General features: G+C 48.2%; 1 protein-coding gene across 1 annotated transcript in view; it reads right to left on the reverse strand.

Annotated features, from left to right (window-relative positions):
• Positions 1-2,775: 2,775 nt before the first annotated feature.
• The window catches only part of SF3B3 (splicing factor 3b, subunit 3, 130kDa), a 30,150-nt gene continuing 11,687 nt past the window's right edge, over positions 2,776-21,238 (reverse strand). Inside the window, exons 12-26 of the mRNA XM_010584082.1 lie at positions 17,945-18,096; positions 17,364-17,519; positions 16,803-16,958; positions 15,962-16,105; positions 14,894-15,016; positions 13,253-13,407; positions 11,967-12,141; positions 11,136-11,341; positions 10,073-10,229; positions 8,543-8,668; positions 7,197-7,409; positions 6,143-6,241; positions 5,550-5,693; positions 4,730-4,834; positions 2,776-3,684 (exon numbers count right to left, since the gene is read on the reverse strand). Of these exons, the coding sequence (XP_010582384.1) occupies positions 3,544-3,684; positions 4,730-4,834; positions 5,550-5,693; positions 6,143-6,241; positions 7,197-7,409; positions 8,543-8,668; positions 10,073-10,229; positions 11,136-11,341; positions 11,967-12,141; positions 13,253-13,407; positions 14,894-15,016; positions 15,962-16,105; positions 16,803-16,958; positions 17,364-17,519; positions 17,945-18,096 (2,252 nt within the window). The 3' untranslated portion in view covers positions 2,776-3,543. The remainder of the gene's footprint in view (positions 3,685-4,729; positions 4,835-5,549; positions 5,694-6,142; positions 6,242-7,196; positions 7,410-8,542; positions 8,669-10,072; positions 10,230-11,135; positions 11,342-11,966; positions 12,142-13,252; positions 13,408-14,893; positions 15,017-15,961; positions 16,106-16,802; positions 16,959-17,363; positions 17,520-17,944; positions 18,097-21,238) is intronic.

Below are 21,238 nucleotides of genomic sequence, written 5' to 3' on the forward strand. Positions count from 1 at the left end.
GCGGGGAGCGGGGACCGAGCGCCCGCCCCGCACAGCTCGGCCCGGCCCGGCGCTCGTCCCTCCCTGCCCTGCCGCGGGTGCTCGGCTGCTCTGGCCCGGTGTCCCCGGGGTGGGCGGCTAGCCCGGGTGGGCGTCCACATGGTACGCAGATAGCCCAGGTGGGTGTCCCCGTGGTGCTCGGCTAAGCCAGCCAGCCGGGTGTCCCCAGGGTGCTCGGCTAGTCCTCCTGGGTCCTCCCCTGCTCCTTGGGGTGCTTGGCTACGGGTTAGGTGCCCCCCAGGCGCTTGGCTGCCCCCGCTGGGTGCCGCCGGGGTGCTTGGCTAACTGCGCTACGTGGCCCCCTGCCCCTCAGGGGGCTGCACCAGCCCTGCAGCGTGCCCCCAGGGTGCTCACACAACCCAGCTGGGTGCCCACATGCTCCCCAGGGGTGCTCGGCTAACCACAGCGCGCACCCTCCGGCTCCCCAGGGTGCTCTGGTCCCAGGGCGCTGGGCTCCCCCGGCCAGGCGGCCCAGGGTGCTCACTGGGCTCGGGCACCCACAGGCACGTTTCGGGGCACTGGAAGTGGGCGTCAGCCCGGCGCTTCCCGGCACATGCCTGTGCAAGGGCTGTGCTGCGGGCAGGGGAGGCTGCCCAGACCCATCTCAGAGGGGCTGGGGGGATCCCTGGCTGTCTCCAGGCCAGCAGGACTCCCACTCCCTTTGGCCCAAGCCCGTGCCGTCTTCTCAGGATGCTTTGGGGCTGAACCCCTGCCAGGAGCAGGGGATGGGGGACACGGGACACCATCCTCCCCCCTGCCGCCACCACCCCAAAGAGCCCCTTGGGAGAGCTGGCTGCCTCGGTGCTGGGGGCTGCAAGGCGTCCAAGGGGGCGGCGAGAGAAACCAGCTATCAAAGAGCGGGGTCAGCGCTCCCAGGGAAACGCGTGGGAAGGAATGCACTTCTGCATGCAAGGAGAGCGTGCTGGGATTCCCCTGGCATGGAGTCAGGGCCACAGCCGCTCTCCTGCCAAGCTTCCACCCAGCCCTGGCCAGCTCCTGGGCACAGCCCTTGCCCCCTTCCCAGCTCCAGGCTCAGGGCAAGATGCTCAGCTCCGGGCAGGGGAAGGGGTTGGTCCAACTCCTCACCTAGGTGTCCGCAGGGATTTTGCCCTCCTCTGCTGGGGGCCTTAGGAGGAAGCCATTTAATAGCATTCCCTGCCCACGTAGTCATCAGCTTGGCAGCTGAGATGGGGTGAGGAAGAGAAGGGAAAACACGGAGCTGTGCAGCAGGGTGCTGGAGGCGGTTTGCCCTCCTTGGCTTCGCCAGGCTGGAAATCACCGCTGGTGCAAGCCCAAGGCAAACAGCCGCTGGCACACAGCACTGGCCCCATGAGCTTTGCTCCCACATGTCAGCAGGAGCCCAGCACCCTGCTGCTGCAGGGGCCCAGGGGCAGGGGCAAGCCCTCGCTGGGAGCCAGGTGCAGCCCCAGCTTGGAGCCCCCCAGGCAAAGGGGGTCTGGGGGCTCCGCCAGCTCCCAGGGCAGCCTCCAGGTTAGGGCTCCGTCCCTCCCTGGCTTTGCTTTGTGCTAGAGACAGGTTATTTAGGCAGGCCCGGCCAAGGAAGCAAAACCTTGTGCTTGGAACCAGTTTGGGAACAGCCCAAGACCCGCAGCCGTGATTTCACCCTTAGGACTACCGAGACACCGAAGGCCAAGTGCTGGTGGAGCTCTCCTGGAAGCGCTCCCTGAGCCAGAGCGGGCATCACACCACAGGGGATGACAAGGGGATGGTGAACGCTGGGAGCACTGGGTGGGCACCCCACATCCCTGACAAGCCATTTGCTGGACTCCACAAAGTTCAGCTCAACCTATTTGCCGCTCCCCTGAGGCGGCCAGAGCACAAAGCCCTTCACCCCCAGGCAGATGGGTGGGGCAAGCAGCAGTGACTGGGTGCCACATGGCAACCAAAGGGTGCAGCCCTGGGTTAAGCCCCTGCCAACACAGACCTGTAGCAACAAGCGTAAGCAGGAGAGGGGTGCAAAGGACAGGCCAGAAGGGCACATGTTCACCCTCGCCCTCGCACAGCACACATGCCAGAGGAGGAACCCGGAGCCTGTTCCATGCAAGTGCGTCACGCTGGGCCGGGGGCAACCTGCCTTTCTGAGCCCAGGGCAGGGAGGAGTCCAGGGCCCCTTCATGGGTTGCCAGGCATTGAGGTCTCCAGCTCAGCAGAGACAGACCCAGTGGCAGGATTTAAGCCAGGGACCAAAGCTGAGGCTGGAGGCAAGACCGGGAAGCACCTGCTGCGTGGGCGACCTCCGGCTGTGAGCCTTCACAGCCAGCTAGCAGGCAGCAGGGAGAAACACCTTCCCCCAGCCTCCTGGCAGCCAGCTGCTCCTCCCAGAACTGCAGCTGCTTCGCAGGGCAAGAGAAGGAGCCTTGAAGCACAGCCATGCCCTGGAAGGGATGGAGAAACAGTAGCTGGGGGAAAGACCCTTCCCTCCCATCCTTTTTTTCCACATACCCCTGCTTTGCGTGTGTCCCAGGGCAGACCGGCGGCTCCAGCTGCGGGACACACTGCCGGGCTCGGGGCCAGCTCCAGGCAGAGCAGGCAGGGAAGCAGGGGTGGAGAGGGGCTTACAGGCCAACACCTGCAGGGCCGCAGCACGGCTCCAGCATCCACACAGGGCATGGGGTTCAGGGTGTGCACGTTTCTGTCCTCCTCCACCCCTCCTGCTCCAAACAGGTCAGCAACAGCTGCTGCAAAGGAGAGGAGCCCCAGAGTCAGGCTAGTTAAAAAACAGGCTTTTATTCTTCATGTGCTGCTCACAGTCACAGCTTGGAGACACTGCTCTTGCCAAAGTTATTATGAAACAAATCAAGTCCCAGACTCAGGCCTCGCTCTTCCCCACCCCCAAGAGAGTCAACATTGTACAAAACTCTATTTACAGGGAAAACAGTCAGAAACGGTGAGTCCAAAAACCCCTTGCAATTCAGAAGAAAACGTTCAAGACAAGTGTGACAGTTATGCCCTCCGCACAGCCAGGCTTCCCACTGGCTGCTCCCAGGACTGGTGGAAGCCCAGAGCTTCTCGCCACCGACTACTAAAAGGAGCCTGGCAATCCCAAGTCACGCCACAGCTCTTTCCTTGACCAAAAAGCCAGGAAATTGCAAAACCCACTTGATCCTACAAAGGCTCAGCTGTATCTGCCCTACAGGGCCTTCTGCAAGGCCAGCACAAGACACCCTCAGGCTCCCCCATCCTAAAGGGGGGCCAAGGAGATGGGGCTGAGGGTCAGTCTGCGTCCTTCCTCAGGCACTTCCCAAGAGGGCATCTGTGGCTGGAAGCCAGAATATCAGGAGCCTTCACATAAGCAGCGGGATGTGTTGGGAGACCTAATACCTGATACTGTATTTACTGGAGTCACGTTACTTTGAAACATAAACCAAGAGGAGCAAACCAATATTTAAAAAGGGAAAAAAAGCACACATTCCTCCTCCCAACTGTGCTTGGAAGAGCAACCATAGGCGCCCAGCGAGCAGCTCTGCTCCTGCCAGCTGCCGCTCAGAAAGCATAGCGCGTGCGGATGTCTTCCAGCTTCTTGGACACCTCGGGTGGGGTCCGGTCCAGCTCTTCGGCCACATTCTTCTGTTTGTTAGGCTCCATGGAGTTGAACTGCTCACACAGGTCCCCATCGATCACATTCTGGAGGGGCAAGGAGGAGAGCATTGAATCCACAAAACACAGAGGCACTGAACCCTGCCTAAACAGGCAAAAATGGCAACAAACAGTTTGTTCCCAGGAGCTTCTTAATCCTGTCCTGGAAACAAGACCATGCTTGGTGACCTCATCTGCTGAATAGTAGCAGTTAGCATCAAATTAATTACTGGTCAGCTTGATTAATGAAGGAGAAACCCCAAAAACCTGGGTGCAGCTGAAGAATGACACAAGGGAAAAGACATCAGATCCGACTCTGGTCCAAACACTGTGCTGCAAAAGCTGAGGGGAGGCTGCAAAAGACAGACTGAAGGGCATCTTCAGCCAGATGTGAGACATCTTTTAATTGTGCATGCTGCATCAAGCTCATCAAGAATAAGAACACCCGCTGCGCTTGGACAGCTTCAGCTGCTGGAACAGTTTTCTGACTGACAGTACATACATTACTCTGTATGTAAATTACCACTCTGTATGTAAGTTACCACATATTTACTCTGGTCTAGTACTCTGGACACTTCCGGTCACAGCATTTAGCAGTCAACAGCTTCACACACAGAACCTCAAAAGCAGAAATAGGCAGCAACAGCCGTTTCTTATCAGATTTCCCTTTTCAGTGGTGGCAGAAAAAACATATCCCCAAGGCAATACCCAGTTTGACCTCGCTACGCAAATAGCTATGTAATGTTTCTTCTCCTGATGGAAAAAGGAGATGCTGTGGCAAGTAGAGAAGCACAGCAACACCACCGCTGGGCTTGGGTCTCAAGACCAGCCCTCAGAAGGCTCATTACAAGGGTTTAGAAACCAAAACAGACACAGTATTAAGCGCTAAGCGCTGCTCTCCTTACAGAGTGCTATTCAAGCACTAGCTTCAGTTCCTGCCACAGTCACTACACAAACTATGGTTTACATTGCCTCAGTCTTCCCCACTGAACAGCAACCGTGACCTGCTTCTGCTAGGCCTCAAAGCAGTTCCATGCCCCAGAGCAAGTCTCTGCACCCCCATGACCAGCTGATCCTAAATACTCAGACCTACCTTCACTGGGAAGTAGTAGGAGCGGAAACTGAGATGGTCACGTCCACAGAGAGGAGGATGCTCAGACCTTAAGTGCATTTCCACATGCTGGAAGAAGTCGTGATCCTGGGGAGATTAAGAATCGCTAAGAGAACCGATTGCTACATGTCAATGCCACTGGCAAGGTAAGGCACCCATCAGCCAGGTGCTCCTGCGCTGCCTGAAACACTGCCATTACCAGGTCCTGCTAGAGCAGCCCTGCACATGGCAGCCACGGTCACCCCCTCACCAATTCCACCCTGGGAGCACCCACGGCAGAGCTAAGCAGCCAACTGTGCCACCTTGGCCAGGATCAGCCTCCCAGGAATTGGAGCATGTAGCAGCTGTGCAGCACAGACGTGCAGCTCAAGGAGTAAATGTCTTGGCATCCGCTGCTCCAGGAGGCCACAGCAAACAGAGACGAGAATACTATCTTCAGGACTTGAAGTGTCAGTGCCTGATCAATAGTTTACAGGCTACACAAGCATGCCAAAGGATCCCTCCTCAGAGACACTAAATCACCCAAGAGCTCCTCTGGGGCATGAACAGATTTAGAACAGCAGTGCAACAACAAAAGCTCTCAACTCTTCCTAGAGCCAATGCAGGAGGAGTTAACAAGCTCCTTCTCTTCCCCTTTGCATTGGAGCCCATCCCACAGCCACAGGCTTTCCTGCAGCCCAGGTTTTCACACACTGCAGAGCCCTAGGGTTACCCTCAAGGGATGCAGCACACTAATATACTGGCTGGGGAGGAGCGCACAGAAAAGCAACAACTGTGCAGCATAATGATGGGGCTTGCTTACCTCATGGGAAGTAAAAGGGACCAAGATTCCTATCCCCCCCGATAAAGTGGTATAGACAAGAGATTCAGAGCCTCCTGGGATCAGCGTGGTCTTCTGTAAGGAAAGCACCGTCTCTCCCACGTGATAATTCATAATCACTTCAGCCTGAAAGTCAAACACAGAAGCATGTTTTTTCTTTAGCTATATAAAAGCATCAAAAGGCTTAAGACAGGAAAGCAGAATGAATTCGGCCACCTGCTAGTTCTGAAACACCTTTCTGAAGAGGAAGTGCCTTCCACCTGTGACCAGACAGCAAAACTCAGCATGCCACTGAGTTACCCTCTTGAGCTGGACAAACAGATGCAAGTAATGAGGGAAAGCAGAAAAAGAAAATGAGCACGCTGCTTCAATCAAACATCACTGAATAGGCATCGGCTGTGATTTCAGAAGCTGAATTTGGCTCCCAGTGACAGGGAAAACCGATCACCCACAGCATGGTAGACGTGTAGGAGCAGAACTGCCAATGCATCTCCTGGACAACACTGCAGAGGACTTCACAGAAAAGCAGCATGCTCTTTTCCCACAATAACCACATGCTTTCCATGAAGCATTACCTTCTGCGATGCTCCATTAAGAAGCCCCCTGTCCCAGAGAGCTTTGTTGCCTGTGGGATCCTCATCTACCTCATCATTGGTGTTGGGAGGCAATCTCACCTGTGTTGAAAGTGGAAGAAAGAGTCAACAAGCTGCAGAGGAGCAGCACATTATCTCTGGAGAATCCCTGTGGTCTTTGAAAGGCTGCTTTTATGGACTCTACAAGAATCACTTTACACTTACAGCAAAATCATCCATTTGCCCCTCCAATCAAGGTTTTTAGTTAAGCAACAACCGTGTTGTCAAGACTGATGGCCCATCACTCAAAAACACGGGCAGGACACCTCATGACCGGCCTCTGCATGGCCTGGCACTTGCAGATCACCCTGGGAGGTATTGTCAAAATGGTCTGAAGGTGGTTCAAAGGTGGTTCCACTAAAGAAACAGTTTGATGGACGTGGGGCAGGAAAACCAAAGAGGATTGTTTTGTGTGCGTCAGCCAAATCCTGCAGGCACACTGTCTGACACTTGCTGAACTCCACTCCAAAGCACCCAAGCACGCTTCAGAAAGAGATCAAAGCTCTGGCAGAAAGACCATCTATTCTTTCCTCCTCCCCTGCTGAAATCCAGCCAAGTGGGGAAGTGTCAGCACTGACAAAGCCAACTTTCAAGGGGAAGTGACAGAGAAAGCTAAATGCCAGCAATGAGGTTTAGCCAGGGAAAGTAAGAGTGATAACCCTGACACAAGTTCTCATGTGCCCTTTCACAGTCACAAGCTTCATTTGAAGGCTTATGCACAGCAGGTTTGGGGGCAATTTCAACACAAGTTATTGAATTCTTCAGAAATATGTTTTTTGACCTGCTGTTGCTTTAACTTGTTTGCTTCAAATTAACAAACCGATAAACTGCAGCCGTCCACTATGACAACAGCTAGTCATGCCGTAAAAACAAGTGAATGATACAGGGCGTTGTCTCCAGCTAAGCACAGATTCTTGTTCTCTTAAGACAAATCACGGATGTTTTAAGGAAAAATATGTCGTGTCCAAAAAGCCCCACTTCTCCGAGGCACACTCACCACGCAGATGTTGCCAAACTTGTCTGCTCCAGCCACAGTGTCATAATCCAGGAGAGTTGCTGTAGTAACCCACCGGGGATAAGTGTCATCAGCAAAGATGATGAGCTGGTTCTCATTCCTTTTGTAGCGCACCCAGATGAAACTCTCCTGAACATCTGAAACAATCACTCTGTGCCCAATGGTTTGGATCCCACAGATGTAGTTAGCAATGTGCTTTTGAGAGAGAAAGAACAAAACCTGAGTGCTTCAAACAGAGAATTATAACCCATTAACTCTACCTTACTCCAACTGAAACACTATTTCCCCCTGTAAACTATGGCTCACTTCCCATTTCCCACCATTTCTTCCAAAACTACCTCTCATTTCTGGCATAATACATCCCCAGTCTAAACATGCTGTCAATACAGGACCTTGCAACCTAACATCCACCATGCATCATTCTCAGCCTGCTGAATACAAGTAATGTCCAGAGAACAAGCACTGCTGGCGAGCCTATAAACTGAGATGCCAGGGACAGTCCTGCAAAAGCAGGCATTGCTTCAGCATCCCCTCAACTACTGTGGTCATGAAACAACCCAAGAAGGAAAGCTTCAATTTTTCATGAGTCATATTTTAGGAAAAAAACCCAACCCAAAACAAAACTAAAAACACCCAACACACAAAAAACCATGTCCCTACAAGTTGCCAGTCTGCCTGTGAGCTTGCTGGAGTTCCTTTGTGCAGTAGTGGGCAACTGCCACAGGTTCTGCAGCTTGCATGAGAGAGGGAGGAGCAGGCAATTAAGACTTAGAAAACCATGCCCTGCAATTTCTTTTCCTAAAGTACCACAGGTGCTCTGCAAGAAGGACCATCTACTTCAAGGAGAAAATCCCCTTTTCAAAATTCTGAGGATCTGAAGAAGTGCTCATATGCACCCTCCAACTTCTGTCCCCAGCCTCCTGATCACCTAAGGAAACATTTCCCGCAGCTGTCATTTTGTATCTGGATAAGACCTCTCACATTTGCAGCAGAGGCCAAAGGCTTGTGAAACTTCTGCACAGGTCCATTAACAGCCTGCATTGAGCTGGTACTAAAAGGAACCTGCAACACTACATCTGAATGGCAACGGGAAAGTGATGCATGCTTAGGGTGCAGAGGGGCAGCACAACAGTCCAGTCCAGCCAGAGCTGCCAACACTGCTCTGGATGCATGCACCTAGCGCACACCGGCAAGGCACAGATACAGCTCCGAGGTCCACGTGCACAGACACACTGGGCTGGAGTAGCAGCTAAACCCTTGTTTCAATCCTGCCACAAAGCATCACTAGCTCCATATTAACAGCTCTGGTCAAGAACAAAAGCCAGTACCTTATTCTCACACTTCCGAAGCAGTTTCTTCTTGCCCAGGTCATATACACGCAAGAGCTTTCCAACTCCAATTAAGACTCTACCTTGGAACGGAGCAATGGCTGCAGGAACCTCCTCCACAGGGGTCTAGAGAGGGAAGAGGAAGACTGTGAGACCCCCATTAACAGAGCTAACCTTACACCAAGCTTCAGAATGGATTCAGCTAATAGTTCGGTTGAAGCTCCTTGGCCTGTGCCAAGGCTTTCAATGTAAAAGGCTAATGACAATCTTCTACATGAGGGGCAACAGGTCTGTCCTCTGTAGGCCTTTCAACAGCAGCACGTACCACACATGGTACTAAGAGAGCTCTGGCTACTACACAGACACCGCGGGCAGTGCACCTTAACTGAAGTGTGTAGGACTGCTGTTAAGAACCCACGCTAGGCAGGCAGCAAAAGCAGGCAAGGATCTTGTTGCCTTGGTTCGTAGTTTTGCTTTATGCCCAACAGAAAGACTTTATGCTTTGCCTAAATCCAGCCAGATTCTCTGTTTTTAAAAAAAAGGCATGAATCTAATTCAGCCATCTGCCATAGATGCTCTGAAGCTGCCACTGAAGAAACGTTACATCTGAACAATTACAGTGTGCCCACAATTCCAGTAACTCAGACAGGGCTGAAATATCTCCCACCACTCATCAATCCAAAAGGACCAGCCACAGCAGAGAATGGGAACACATAGAGAGCTTCCAGTTACAGTGTTCCCAGCTTGGTTGCACTGGCTAAGAGAAGTTATTTCACATCATCAGCTCTGTCAACTTCCAAGTGGGTGTTCAGTGGCACCAGAAAAGGCCCCGGTCCAGGACAGAACCCACTCACTGCATCAGGACCGTAGGAAGTGAATAAGCCACAAGATTCCTTTCCACGTGCTCATCTGCTCAAATCTCGGCCATGCTGGAAGCACGTGGGAAGAAGAACAGAATTTTGTTTTAACAGAGTTCTGCTGAAACCCTCGCTAAAGCCCCAGAGACCTGTCAAGCAAGTTGGTCACTAGGCGACTAATCATTTCTACACACAACCAGAACAGCAGCAGAGGAAAGATGACAGCTCACACCAGCTTCATGTGGCAAGCCAAGGACTGAGAGCCTTAGCACCAGGGCTCAAGTGACCCAAGTATGAATTTGCTTTGTAAACAAGTGCTCAGAGCAGCTCTCTGAGTTCATATTTCAAAAAGGAAAAAGAGCTGTTTTCCTCCCCCCCCCCCCCCAACAGGGGCATGAAAAACACTGCTCCTTTCCATTTACCCTATTAGATGGATAGGAAAAAGGACCGGGACTCTCAGGAGATCTGTGTTCAATCCTCAGCTCTGTGAAAGGTGTCCCAAATGATTTTGTAGGAGGCAACTTATTTTCCCCAAGGCTGCTTCCAGTGTGTAACATCAGCATGATGACCTTGCCTGGGATTCACCGAGTACTGCAGTATCACTATAGCCTTCAGGGTGAAGTAACAGCTATTCCAAGACTCTGCCTGTAAATGACACAGTCATCCCTCTCACCTTGTGCAGAAACTCCAGCTTCTCACCACTATTAACCAGCTTGTATGTGTAGACAAATCCCCCAGCAACCGAGCGTGGGTTCAGAATCAGGTCCTTGGCGACACCCACCAGCACGTACCACTCATCACCAGTATTGGAGAACCGGCACACAGCCACACTGGGGATGACAAGACATGCCAGGAGATCAGTGTGATCATGACACAAATGAATGCCGCATACTGACTGGATTCCCTGACAGCATAACTTGCACCAAGCCAGGCAGAGATTCAGGAGCCCAACCTTCCAGCACTGACATTTCATTTTCAGGTCATTTTTCCTCCCCGCAGAAATGTTTAACACAGATTTCTCCACACTCCCCATTAAAAAAAAAAAAAAAAAAAGCCCAATATGCTCTAGCTGTCACATTCCTAAAGCACTGGTTTTATGCTTTCACAGGCTGGACACTGCCTAGCCATCCACTAAGCTCCACTGGAAGCTCTCTTCCAAAGGCTGTTTCAATTTGGACATGTACATATAACTTTCCTCATCCTCCAGTGTTATTTCCTGTCCAGTGGCTAGCTCATCCAGGTTGGGAATCCTGGACAAAACAGGACAGAGTCAGCCTTTTGGACCAGCATGACCTAACTCCACTTCACCTGCTGAGGCACTCACTATTCTTGCATTGGTCTTCCCCTCCAGTACCTCTAACACTTCCTTTCCATTTAATCTATGCTCAGTTTATCTGGATGAAAAGGGGAAGTGAAAGATAGCAGCACATTCTCTTGTTCCCGGCTCTCTTATCTGTCATTTATATCCCCATGTTGTTCTATAAGCACTGGGGTCCAACAAACACATCTGGAGCCCCAGCTTTTAGTGTCACATGAGACAGATCAGGGTGGGAAGGGAAGGAAAGGCCAGACAAAGCTTTAAGCATGTGGCAATCACTTCTGGATTTTCAAGCCAGTCTCTTGACAACATGCTGCATTTGGATTTCAATTCAGTAACAGCTGAGCAAAAGAAGGATAAAACCATGCAAGACCCATCACAAGCAGAGACTCTTGCTGCATCTGACACTGCTTCTTACCTGAAGGCAGCTTCATTCTGCTCTAGCTGGACCAGATCTAACGTATTTCCCTGGATCGGGTTCATCACCCTGATGACAGAGGCCCACTGTCCATTCCCTGCCTTGGGAGCACCAAAGATGGACTCGGGAAGATTCTCATTCAGAAAGGCTGCAGCCATCTCTGCAGCCAACTCCCTCTCATCTTCACCTGCAGCCTCCACCATTTCCTACAGCACATTAAAGGACAGGAGAAAAGAACAGCTCAGTGGATTTCCTTTCCAGACATGCTGATGCTCTGTGTAGAATCTAGCCTCCCTGTTTCCCCTAAGCCCAGGTATTTCAGGGCAAGGTACTGCCTGTGAAGACATAAAAGCCACCAAATCCCAAAGCTTCCACCCATCCTGAGCTTATTCCCAAGGCAGCCTCTGCAGCTCAGACCACAGCAGTGTCAGCTCTGTCCTGCCCAAGGGGCAGTTGTCTGGGAAGCTATTTCCCCAAATCAACAACTCTGGAAACAACGTGAAGAATAAAATAACCTACTGAAATCCAAACATCCTCAAACCGTCACAGAAAACCCAGAGAACAGTGTTACACAAGCATGACTGTCCTTCAATACGTGGTTCTTAAAGCCTGCCATAGTAACATGCAAAGAAAGGAGCATTGAGAAGTAGTGTATTTGGCTGAAATTTGTGTTTTGAGGCAGATCTTCACTCCTTTCAGCCCCTGCCTTCACAGAGGGCACAAAAACTTGCAGGCAATGGCAGCTGGGAGCTAGTGAGCAGGGAGGAATTTCCAGCTGCAGAAGTCCCCTCCTGGGAACAGATGCATGTACCTGTCCCCCACCCCAATTACCTCAGCCATTTGCTGCTTCCTCTGTGCCTTGGTGGCCTCAGTGTAAGCGTTGTGGTCCGTCTCAATGATGATCAGGTTGTTGCTCTCTGGGTGAATGACAAATTTTCGGGGTGTGTACTGCAATGGGAAGGCAACCTGGTTGAAGACTGCCCCCAGCTTCTCCAGTGCCAAAATCCTAGGGGACAAAGACATGACACGTGTTGAACAAGGTCTGAAAGCAACTGTCCAAGAGAACAAAACGAGTTGAGCTTTACATCTGTGCAACTGGCTAGTGCTGGAGACAAGCAGCACCTTTCTTGGGCCAGACAGCAACTAGCAAACAGCTCCAGAGAGCAGAGCAAAACTAGCATCCTCAATGGGAGCCTATGCTGTGGGACAGGTGTGCTCTGCAGTGCGAGGTCCTTGACTTGAGGGGGTCTCACTGTCTCAGGGTGTGTTCTGAGTGGTGCTGAAGTAAGTCTATCCCAAGAGGAACAGAGAGCCCATGGAAGAAGGAAAGTACACATTTGGGGAACACATCATCTGAATCTAAATGTGACACAGACTCTGACACATAATCAAATGCTCCTCAGAGGCACTTTAGTTAAAACAGTATGAAAAATGCAATGCCAATTCTTTCTTCCTGTGACTTGCCAGCTGAAATGCCAGTTCTTCTGGCATTTGGTGACTAAAAACCGCAAGTCTCTCCAGAAAGAATGACTCCTTTAAAAGCAATGAATGCTGTAATATTTCAATGAGGACAGATACGAAAAAAGTGCCTGTTCAAGTGCATACAGCAGAGCTCCTGAATTTGTGGACCATTATTTTCATTTATCTTAATATCTAAGCTGAACTTTAAAAAGGCAACAAATACACCCCTGTCATGCCTCTGATTTCTTAATCACATGGCTTATTTTCTGCAAAGTAGCCAATTCAGATCACAAACCACAAGATTCTAATATACAATAGGTTCACATTTATTAAAAGCTTCCCTCTCTAAGGATCAGAGAATTTAAGGATAACTTGAATTACACTTGTTATTTTAAAAAGCTAGAAAATACAAATCAGAGAAGTGCACCCTATTTCTTTTTGACAGCATAACTATCCTTGTATTCTGTCTGTTTTCTGAAACCCATCCAAGTGTTTTTATCAAATCATTATCCATAATCATATAACATCAAAAAGACCTTAATTCTTAAGTTAAGTCACTTTAACTCTTTCTTTGAATGTCTAGAGAGAATTCATCACCCCTCCATCTGCCTAGCACCCCAGCCCAGAAGTATTTGTGTTCCCCCATCAGTTCTCACCTCAATGTGTTTGTGGAGATGGCTACAATGCCCTCTGGGCACTGCTCAGAAGCAAAACCAGATGCAAACTCCAGTGTCTCGTAGGACAGAGGAGTCAGGTGGAAGCGTGACTGATAGGAATAACTGAGCCAGGAACGGCTTGACATGGCCAGCACCTGGGAAACAGACAACACAGCAAATTTATCAGGTCTGGGGATGGAGGCAAGCTCACTCCTTGCAATATGAATGAATGTACAGTGCTGGACTCTTACCCACTAGAACAACTGAATTCTTGTGGGTGGACTCCACCCAGCTCAGAGCATACCTTCAGAGATACCACTTGCTTGCAAGGGACAGTTTTATCTGTAAATTGCATACGGCACAAAGAGGAACTTCAAAGTACTATCAAGACAACGGATACTCAAACTGAGGTGCAATAAAAACTATTCTATCTGTAAAAGCCAAGATCAACAAATACTTTCTTTTTTTTTTTTTGAACAATAGCCTGTTCTAATGGGAACAGGTCACTTAAAATAAATATTTACTGCTTTGTCACAATCCAAATGCTATAACACTCTGATTCAGCATCTAAGTGAAATTTCCTTTAAAAAAAAAAATCCAGTAACCTATTTTCAATCAATCAAGTTAAGGGAAACAAAGGAAGCAGATGGACTTCTAAACTCTTCAGCTTTACGCATTTGGCTAAAACAACTTCAGTTCAACCTTACTTTCTACCTGAGCAACAAAAGCTGGAACTACACTGAAACACTCACAGGCCACTCCAAGCCCACCACTGACTGGCCATGAGCAGTATGTTTTTTCTCCCCATATTGTAAGACGAGGAACCGAGACCGGTCTCAAAGTAGAAAAGCACTCAGCTATTCTATAGTATTCTCTGCTGGAGCTGCAAAGCACCTCATCTCCAAGTTACAGCTGGCAGACTGGCAGGAGCAAGTTGAAGACATTCACCCAGTGTACCATAACATTAAAGCAGAGCTCACATTCCCAAATCCAGCCCCCTATGCTGACCAGCAGTATTTCTCAACTCTGAAGGTGTCATCCAAAAATGAGTCAAGCAGGGGGTGGTTAATCTCCCCAGTGCCACATCAAAAGGGCTGGAAATGGCACCTCTGATGAAACACATCCTTCCCTCTATGCCAAATCCTGCAAATATTTTCCCTGAACCATGCATGGCAGCTGTCTAGCCCCTGGCTGAGCCATTCTCAACATGCACAGGAAACAACCATCAACTGCATCAAGCAGTCAAGGGGTAAGATTTCTGCATGGGGTTCTTCCTGTCCTTGTGCACCAAGGCAGGTGAGATTTTCCAATGTCTTTAAGCCCAAGAATCTGCTCAGAGCTCTCCAGACATGCTGCAAACACAGCCTATGGGTCAGACAAGTCCTAGTTCAAAGAAGGCAGGGAAGCACAACACATTACTTCCTAAGAAGTAAGGAGAATACCAACAAGAGCAAGGCTGTTTGTGAAAGAGCAAGCTGCGAGCCAGGCAGCTCCATAATGAAGTCATTCTACTTCCCACCCTTACCCAGAGTCCTGCTGTGCTGCAAGGATGCTTCCCCACCCTGCCCACCAATAAGGGAAAACCAGGATGCTGCACCTGGGGACTGGATCTGCACCATTCTGAGAGCTCGCCTCACTTACCGCCTCTTGGCCTTGCATTCGGACTCGGAAGAGTTTCACAGGCCGTGAGCCAAGGTATCTGGTCCTGGTGTCGGAAAGATCGCCAGTAACAGGATCCAGGACAGTTCGCAGCAGCACACCATTCTTGACATTAGCAAACCAAAGAGTTAGATCAAGATTACAGATAAGAAATAACTAGCTACAACCATTATTCAAAACAGAGAGGCAATTTCTGAAGAATTAGGTGTTTGTTTTCCTAGCTTACGGTACAACTCTCTTCTACAACCACGCTATATCTAAATTGGCTCTCAATATTAAAAAGCATAGCTCCTGCACACCCCTGTAGGGCAGAAAGGAATTACTGTAAACCAAACACACACACACCACCACCGCCCCCCACAACAAACCAACCAACAAAGAGCCAAAAAACAGACCAAGAAGTTTGGTGCATCACATAAGCCATGAAAAACCTGGAGGGCCAATTCCAGACCCTAATCCCTCTCAATACAAAGCATTTACCCAAAAACTCATGCTGCTTAAAAAGAGCTTGCATTCTGACATCAAATTTGAGGCATGTGAAAGAACCTAGACTGCTCTGATTATTTTTACCACATGTTGAATTGTCAAAACAACATTTTTTTGGTCAAAGATCAGAGAGTCAGTACTGGATGCAACAAAAAGCTGTGTAAGAGCAGTTATTAGAGCAGAGCCTGTGGTTGTGGGTAGTTACTTCTTTGATACTCTGCCCTACAGGCAGTTTCTAAAGAACTGCCCAACATTTCACCCAGAAATTTTTTTTAGAACATGCCCTCTTTCTGGAAGGGGAAAAGCACAATTTGTCCTACATGAAGTCTAGGACAACATGCTGTCTTTTGACTAGTCTTAAGTCTAGGAACGTATGGGGAAACTTGCACCTCTACTAAGTCACACAGTGAATTCCCCAGTCACAGTTGTTAAGCATGTTGTAACAAGGAGGGAACAGTCAGGCTTTGTGTTGCGCTGCATGATGACAAGGCTATGGCAGCAATCCATCTTTCAAGCGAATGCTCACCAAGAAACACCTGTCAGAACCAGGCAGGCACCTCTCACCTGCAGTCCAATGTTCAGGTACAGAAAGCCAATGGAGCCCCTCTCCCCCAGCTCATCCTGCTTCTCTGTGCCACCCATCTCCACAATGCACAGGGACTCTGGCTGTGCAGGAAGGGCCTGCATACTCAGCGGCTGTAAGCAATCCTGTCAGAGACAGAAAAGAGGTACCACACCAGTTAGCAAGGCTTGGCATGGCAAGATGGGATTCAAGCTCCATCTAAGGAGCTTAAAGATGCCCTTTTAAATCTCCATAAAGAAGTATTCAGCACAGAAAAAAGTCACAATAGACGCTGGCTCTGTGGATTTTGGCAAGCAGGAGTGGTTGCAGCCCTGGGGTTTGGAGAAGATAAACTGGATCCTTCCAAACTGTTCTAGCACAGTTTGTGGCTATTTAGCATGGAGAGATTTGAGCAAAGTTTATGTTACTTCAGTCATCCTTTGAACACTCATCTGTTGCAGGCAGAGGAATGATAATGCTGATTTGTTGCTGACCTGCTTGCAGAATGAGTCTGCTCATACCTATAGTACAGGCATAAACAGTGAGACAGGGCAAAGAAAAAAAACCAAACAAAACAAAAAAAGAAAACACTTTCATATCTCATTAGCTGAACTTCCAGGTATGGGCAAGACTAGATAAAACAAGGGAATCTTACAGGTTAGGCAGGTTAGGATCAAGGACTGTGCTTCCTCCCAACCAGCAGAGAAAAGCCATGGAAGCTATTCATTCCTAGTCATCCACCTGAATACAAAAAGACAGCTTGGACAGACACAGCCCACCTCTGGGGTACCCTTCTGAACATTTCAAGCCAATGGAAGAGGCAGAAACAACACAGCTACTCACCGAAGGGTCAAGGGAAATAATTCTGACAGTGTTGTCCACCAGCCCAACAGCAAGGAACCGGGAGCGCTGCTCCCCAGGAGGAACATTGGCCAGGCTCATGCAAACTACATCAGCCGACATCTCCTTTCTCTCTGTGTACTCATTCAGCTGTCCTGACTGAGACACAAAACCACAAGAGACTTATTAACTAGTCAACACAGCAAACCAGCACCAAACTGTCTCTCCACACCCCCCCCGCCTTTTTTTTTTTTTAAATGTGCTTTAGATTTTTTGTATTTTTTTTAAACATTTCTTTACAGCCTTATTTCAGCTACAATTGGAAGAACCAGAATAGCAATAGGATAGGTACACAATTTTCAGCCTCAGTTATGAACTTCAGAGACTTCAATTAGCCATTAAATCATCTCAGACAGACATAGACCAGATATGCAAGGCTTTGATCTATCCAATCTAGAAGGATGCTTCACTACAGAATCCTTTTCTGCAGGTCTGATCAACCTCTGGCATGCCCCATACTCTGCCTTGCTCTTCCAAATGCATTCACAACATTAACACACATACCGGGTCCATCTCAAAGTAAACCAGTTCTCCTCCAGTCAGTGCTATCACTACTTGTCTCTGGTTCACAGCACATTTTACAATGGTTTTCTTCCCCGGTGTCTTCCATTCATTTACTCTCTTATCTGCTCGAATGTGCCGGATCCCATCTGGATAAACCTGAAGGAAAAAAAAAAAAGATCACATCAATTCTGCATTTACCATCCCTTCACAACTCCCATCTCACTAGTGGTTCTGACACAGAAAAAGCCAAAGGCAAGCACTGCTCCTGGCAATGGTGATCCATTAGCTATGCAACAGGCTGAACTAGCATGAAGCCACTCGCCAGCTGGAAGCACTGCATCTTTGAACTGCAGCAAGGGACTACCGAGCATGCACTGAAGGAGATTAGGAGCATCTTCAGCTGGTCCAGTTTATCTTAGCAGGATATAAAATGGGAAAGGCCAAGTGTCATTCTCTGCCAATCCACACCTTTAGACATGACATATGTTGCACTACTGTAGAAACCATGGCCGGCCAGCAAGCAGACATAAGCAAGAGAGTGACAGACATAAGCAGACATGTCAGAAGCAGCTTTCCATTACCTGTACCAAAGCATCATCACCAAGAAGAGAGCAGGACAAGGTGGGTGTAGTACCCAGGAATCCAGAGTCAGTCACTTCTTCTACAGTTTCTCCAATAGACAGCACCAGCGTGGCATTTACGAAGGACACAATGATATAGGCATCAAATTCATCTGGTCAAGGGAGACAGGGAAAAAAGGGTGCTGATTAAACAAATGCAAGGCTTCACAACAAAATTAGCAGTCTGACAGATGTCTAGCAGTTACTCTTCAGCAGAATTCCTGTGATAATTACATCTGCTGACAGTATTGTGTAAGTTCATTCTAGGACACACTGTCCAAAAGCCAGCCACTGCTAGACTCCAAACAACGCAAGACTGAGCCAGGGATCCAAATGATAGTCTGGATTCTGGCAAGCAAGACTCCTGCCTACTTTTTTCAAAGACAGCACAAGGTCTAGAAGACTTTAAGACACTTGCCCCACCTCACACGAGAAGCTGAATCCAGATTTAACACCTAATGAAGTCAAATGAAGTACTCTACTCCAATAATGTGAACACATGGAACCCATCCGCAGAAACCGCACCACGGACTCTGCAAACAGCAGAGGACGTCAGGGTTAGCCTGCTCTACCCTCATCCAGAAGCTCAACTAGCTTACATTCATAGAGCCACCCGTACAGTCTCCTGGGATGAGAAACAATTACGTTTTTAAGACAGAGTAAACACTGACCTTTACTTCTACTGGAATAAGTGACAGTATTACAACTATTATCTCCAGTACTGGCTTCTTCCAAAGGGGACAGCTTGGGAGAGTCCAGTGGCTTGGACAGGAGCTATGCTAATCAAAATAGTCTTAAGAGCTCATTTAGAAATAGGGAAACTTTGTGGGAAACAAGTAGTAGCACGGGGTAAAGGGAATGCCACCGTTTATTGCTGTCCATTTTCGTTCTCCAGAAGTGATAGGCATTAAAGAGGTGGGGAAGAAAGTCTCATTAAAACAGAGTAACAAAAGCAACAGAAACAATTAAGTCTGTTGGGAAATGGAGCCAGGAGCCCTGGTGAAGTAAGATTGCCTCAGAGAAGCAATTCCACTTCTGCTGCTGTTGTCATGCAAGTGCTATTTCTTAAAAGGAAAAAATTCCCCATTTTAACCCAACTCAACCCAAAGCTCAGACTTATGCACCACAGCACAAGACTATTAACAAAGGTGAGGGTGTAAGAGAGCTGTCACAGTTTTTGCCCTTGAGCAGACTTTCTCCATAATTTGCAAATGTGGAAGACATGGAGAAATGGCTAATGACTCTCTAGGTAGAGAAAGAAAATAGAGAACTCTCACTGGGATGAATACAGGATGCCAGCAAATACTATGCAGCAGCTTAAAGAAACTGAACTGGGTTAACTGAAACAAATACTTCAGGAACTGATCCTTTTCTTATCCACCCTATTTAGAAGGAGACGTTGCCAAACCTGCTGTGTCATGTTTCTAACAAAGTTCTTACATACAGCTGAAAATATGCAAGTGAAAAAAAAACATCATTCTTCCCTCCAACATCTGGTATACAGACCACAGCTCTGATCAAACTGAAGAGCTTTGTATAATTAAAGCAATTCCAACAGTGGTCTGTGGCCTAAACTCCATTACTACTCTATTAAGTGGTCACAGGCTATAACCTCCGACAAGCTCCTGAACCCCACGAACAGGAGCAGGTCCACTTGGGAAATGAAAAAACTGAACCTGCACACAGAAACTGATTAGTAATGCCAACTATTTTAACACTTGGCTTAACAGAATTTCTCTAATGTTAACAGCAGATGTAAGAGTTCAGCAAGATGTACACCATTACATACTGGTTATTTTCTACATTAAATAGAAGCTTCTCCTACAAACTTACATGAATTTTTCAACACCAGAAGTCTACAAGAATTCCTCGATCTCTTTAAACAGAGATTCTAGCAGTTCACAGGCTAAGCATTTAATTCATAAATATCCTGTAGACAGGATGTTCTAAAAATTCCATTTCAAAGACCATCGTTGCTTTCCAAACTTCTTGAGAGCTGCTGCCTTCCTCCCTGGGGGCTGTCATTCTCATGATAAACCACCATGTCCCAGCTGGAGACTTAACCATGTGATTTGGAGCAGGACAAAGAACTCCCATTTGAAAGCAAAACAGATTCCCTTAGTCCTACTCTAAATGAAAACTCATTCCTACCTCTTAATAGTTTTTTAGCTCTTTCTTTTCACTGGCTTACAGTTATATTAGAGCGTGCCTTTAAGTTTGTGTCAGTAATAGTGACAAGTGCATTTTTGCTTGAAGTCCAGTAGTGTTGCTTAATGAGTCTCTGCTGGAGCTTTTGAAATAAAGGGTTTGATTTACCAGAATTAAGTCAGTGAATAAGATGCATTCATCTAGATTCAAACAATACAATTCTGGTTTAGAAAATATAGCAGCCTAGTTGAAATTAAGAGGACTAAATCCCTGGGGCACACTGAGAAGTATTCTCAGTTCAAAAAAGAAAAGATCTACAGATTTTTCATATGAAAAGATATCTACTTAGCTCTGCACAACTCCAAGCATAACATCAGGCTGCTCAGAGTTTTGAACAGATAGACATTATTTTTTACACAGACACAAGACTTCAGAGATGCTTGTTACTGTTCTAACTGCTCCAGTTAGCTCCTTTCAGTGAGTAACAGAGACATTTTAATGACTCTGAAGAACCACAGCTGGGACTCATTCTCCCATGCATTCATTACAAGTTTTCTGCAGCCTCATGCACACATCACGACCAGTTATGAAAACATCACATTTCAGACCATGAATTCTACACTACTGTCCCTTTTGTTACATGTCATGGATTGTCTGAGTTAGTTCGTGAGAATTCCATTCCTATACACTAGCCCAGGTCTGATACAGTTTTTTCATACTCTGCAGCATCTGAATTTGCACCAATACAAATGCAGTCACCACTGTCTCAGAGCTCAGCGAACAAACAGATGAGCAGTGACAAAGTTCAGGATTATTCTCACTTAAAAGATACGGACAGGATGACAGCACATTTTCCTGGGCTTCTGTTTACTACCGCATGGAGACTCCACAGCTGTGACTCACTGCACATTGCTTTTCATGCAAGAGTGCCAGGTAGGGAATGCAGACTGTAGGTCTCAGCTCACATCTATCTCCACAGCGAAGCACACAGCCACCTAGCTCCCCAGACCTTGATATTCAACTGCAAGAGAGGGTTTGGTCCAAATCCCATCCACTTCTGTCTGATGGGCAAATGCATCCCATAACCACAGGGCATTCCCATGCCAG

The sequence above is a fragment of the Haliaeetus leucocephalus genome, unplaced genomic scaffold (assembly GCF_000737465.1).
Source record: "Haliaeetus leucocephalus isolate CR32 unplaced genomic scaffold, Haliaeetus_leucocephalus-4.0 Scaffold92, whole genome shotgun sequence".
In the NCBI taxonomy this organism is placed as follows: domain Eukaryota; kingdom Metazoa; phylum Chordata; class Aves; order Accipitriformes; family Accipitridae; genus Haliaeetus; species Haliaeetus leucocephalus.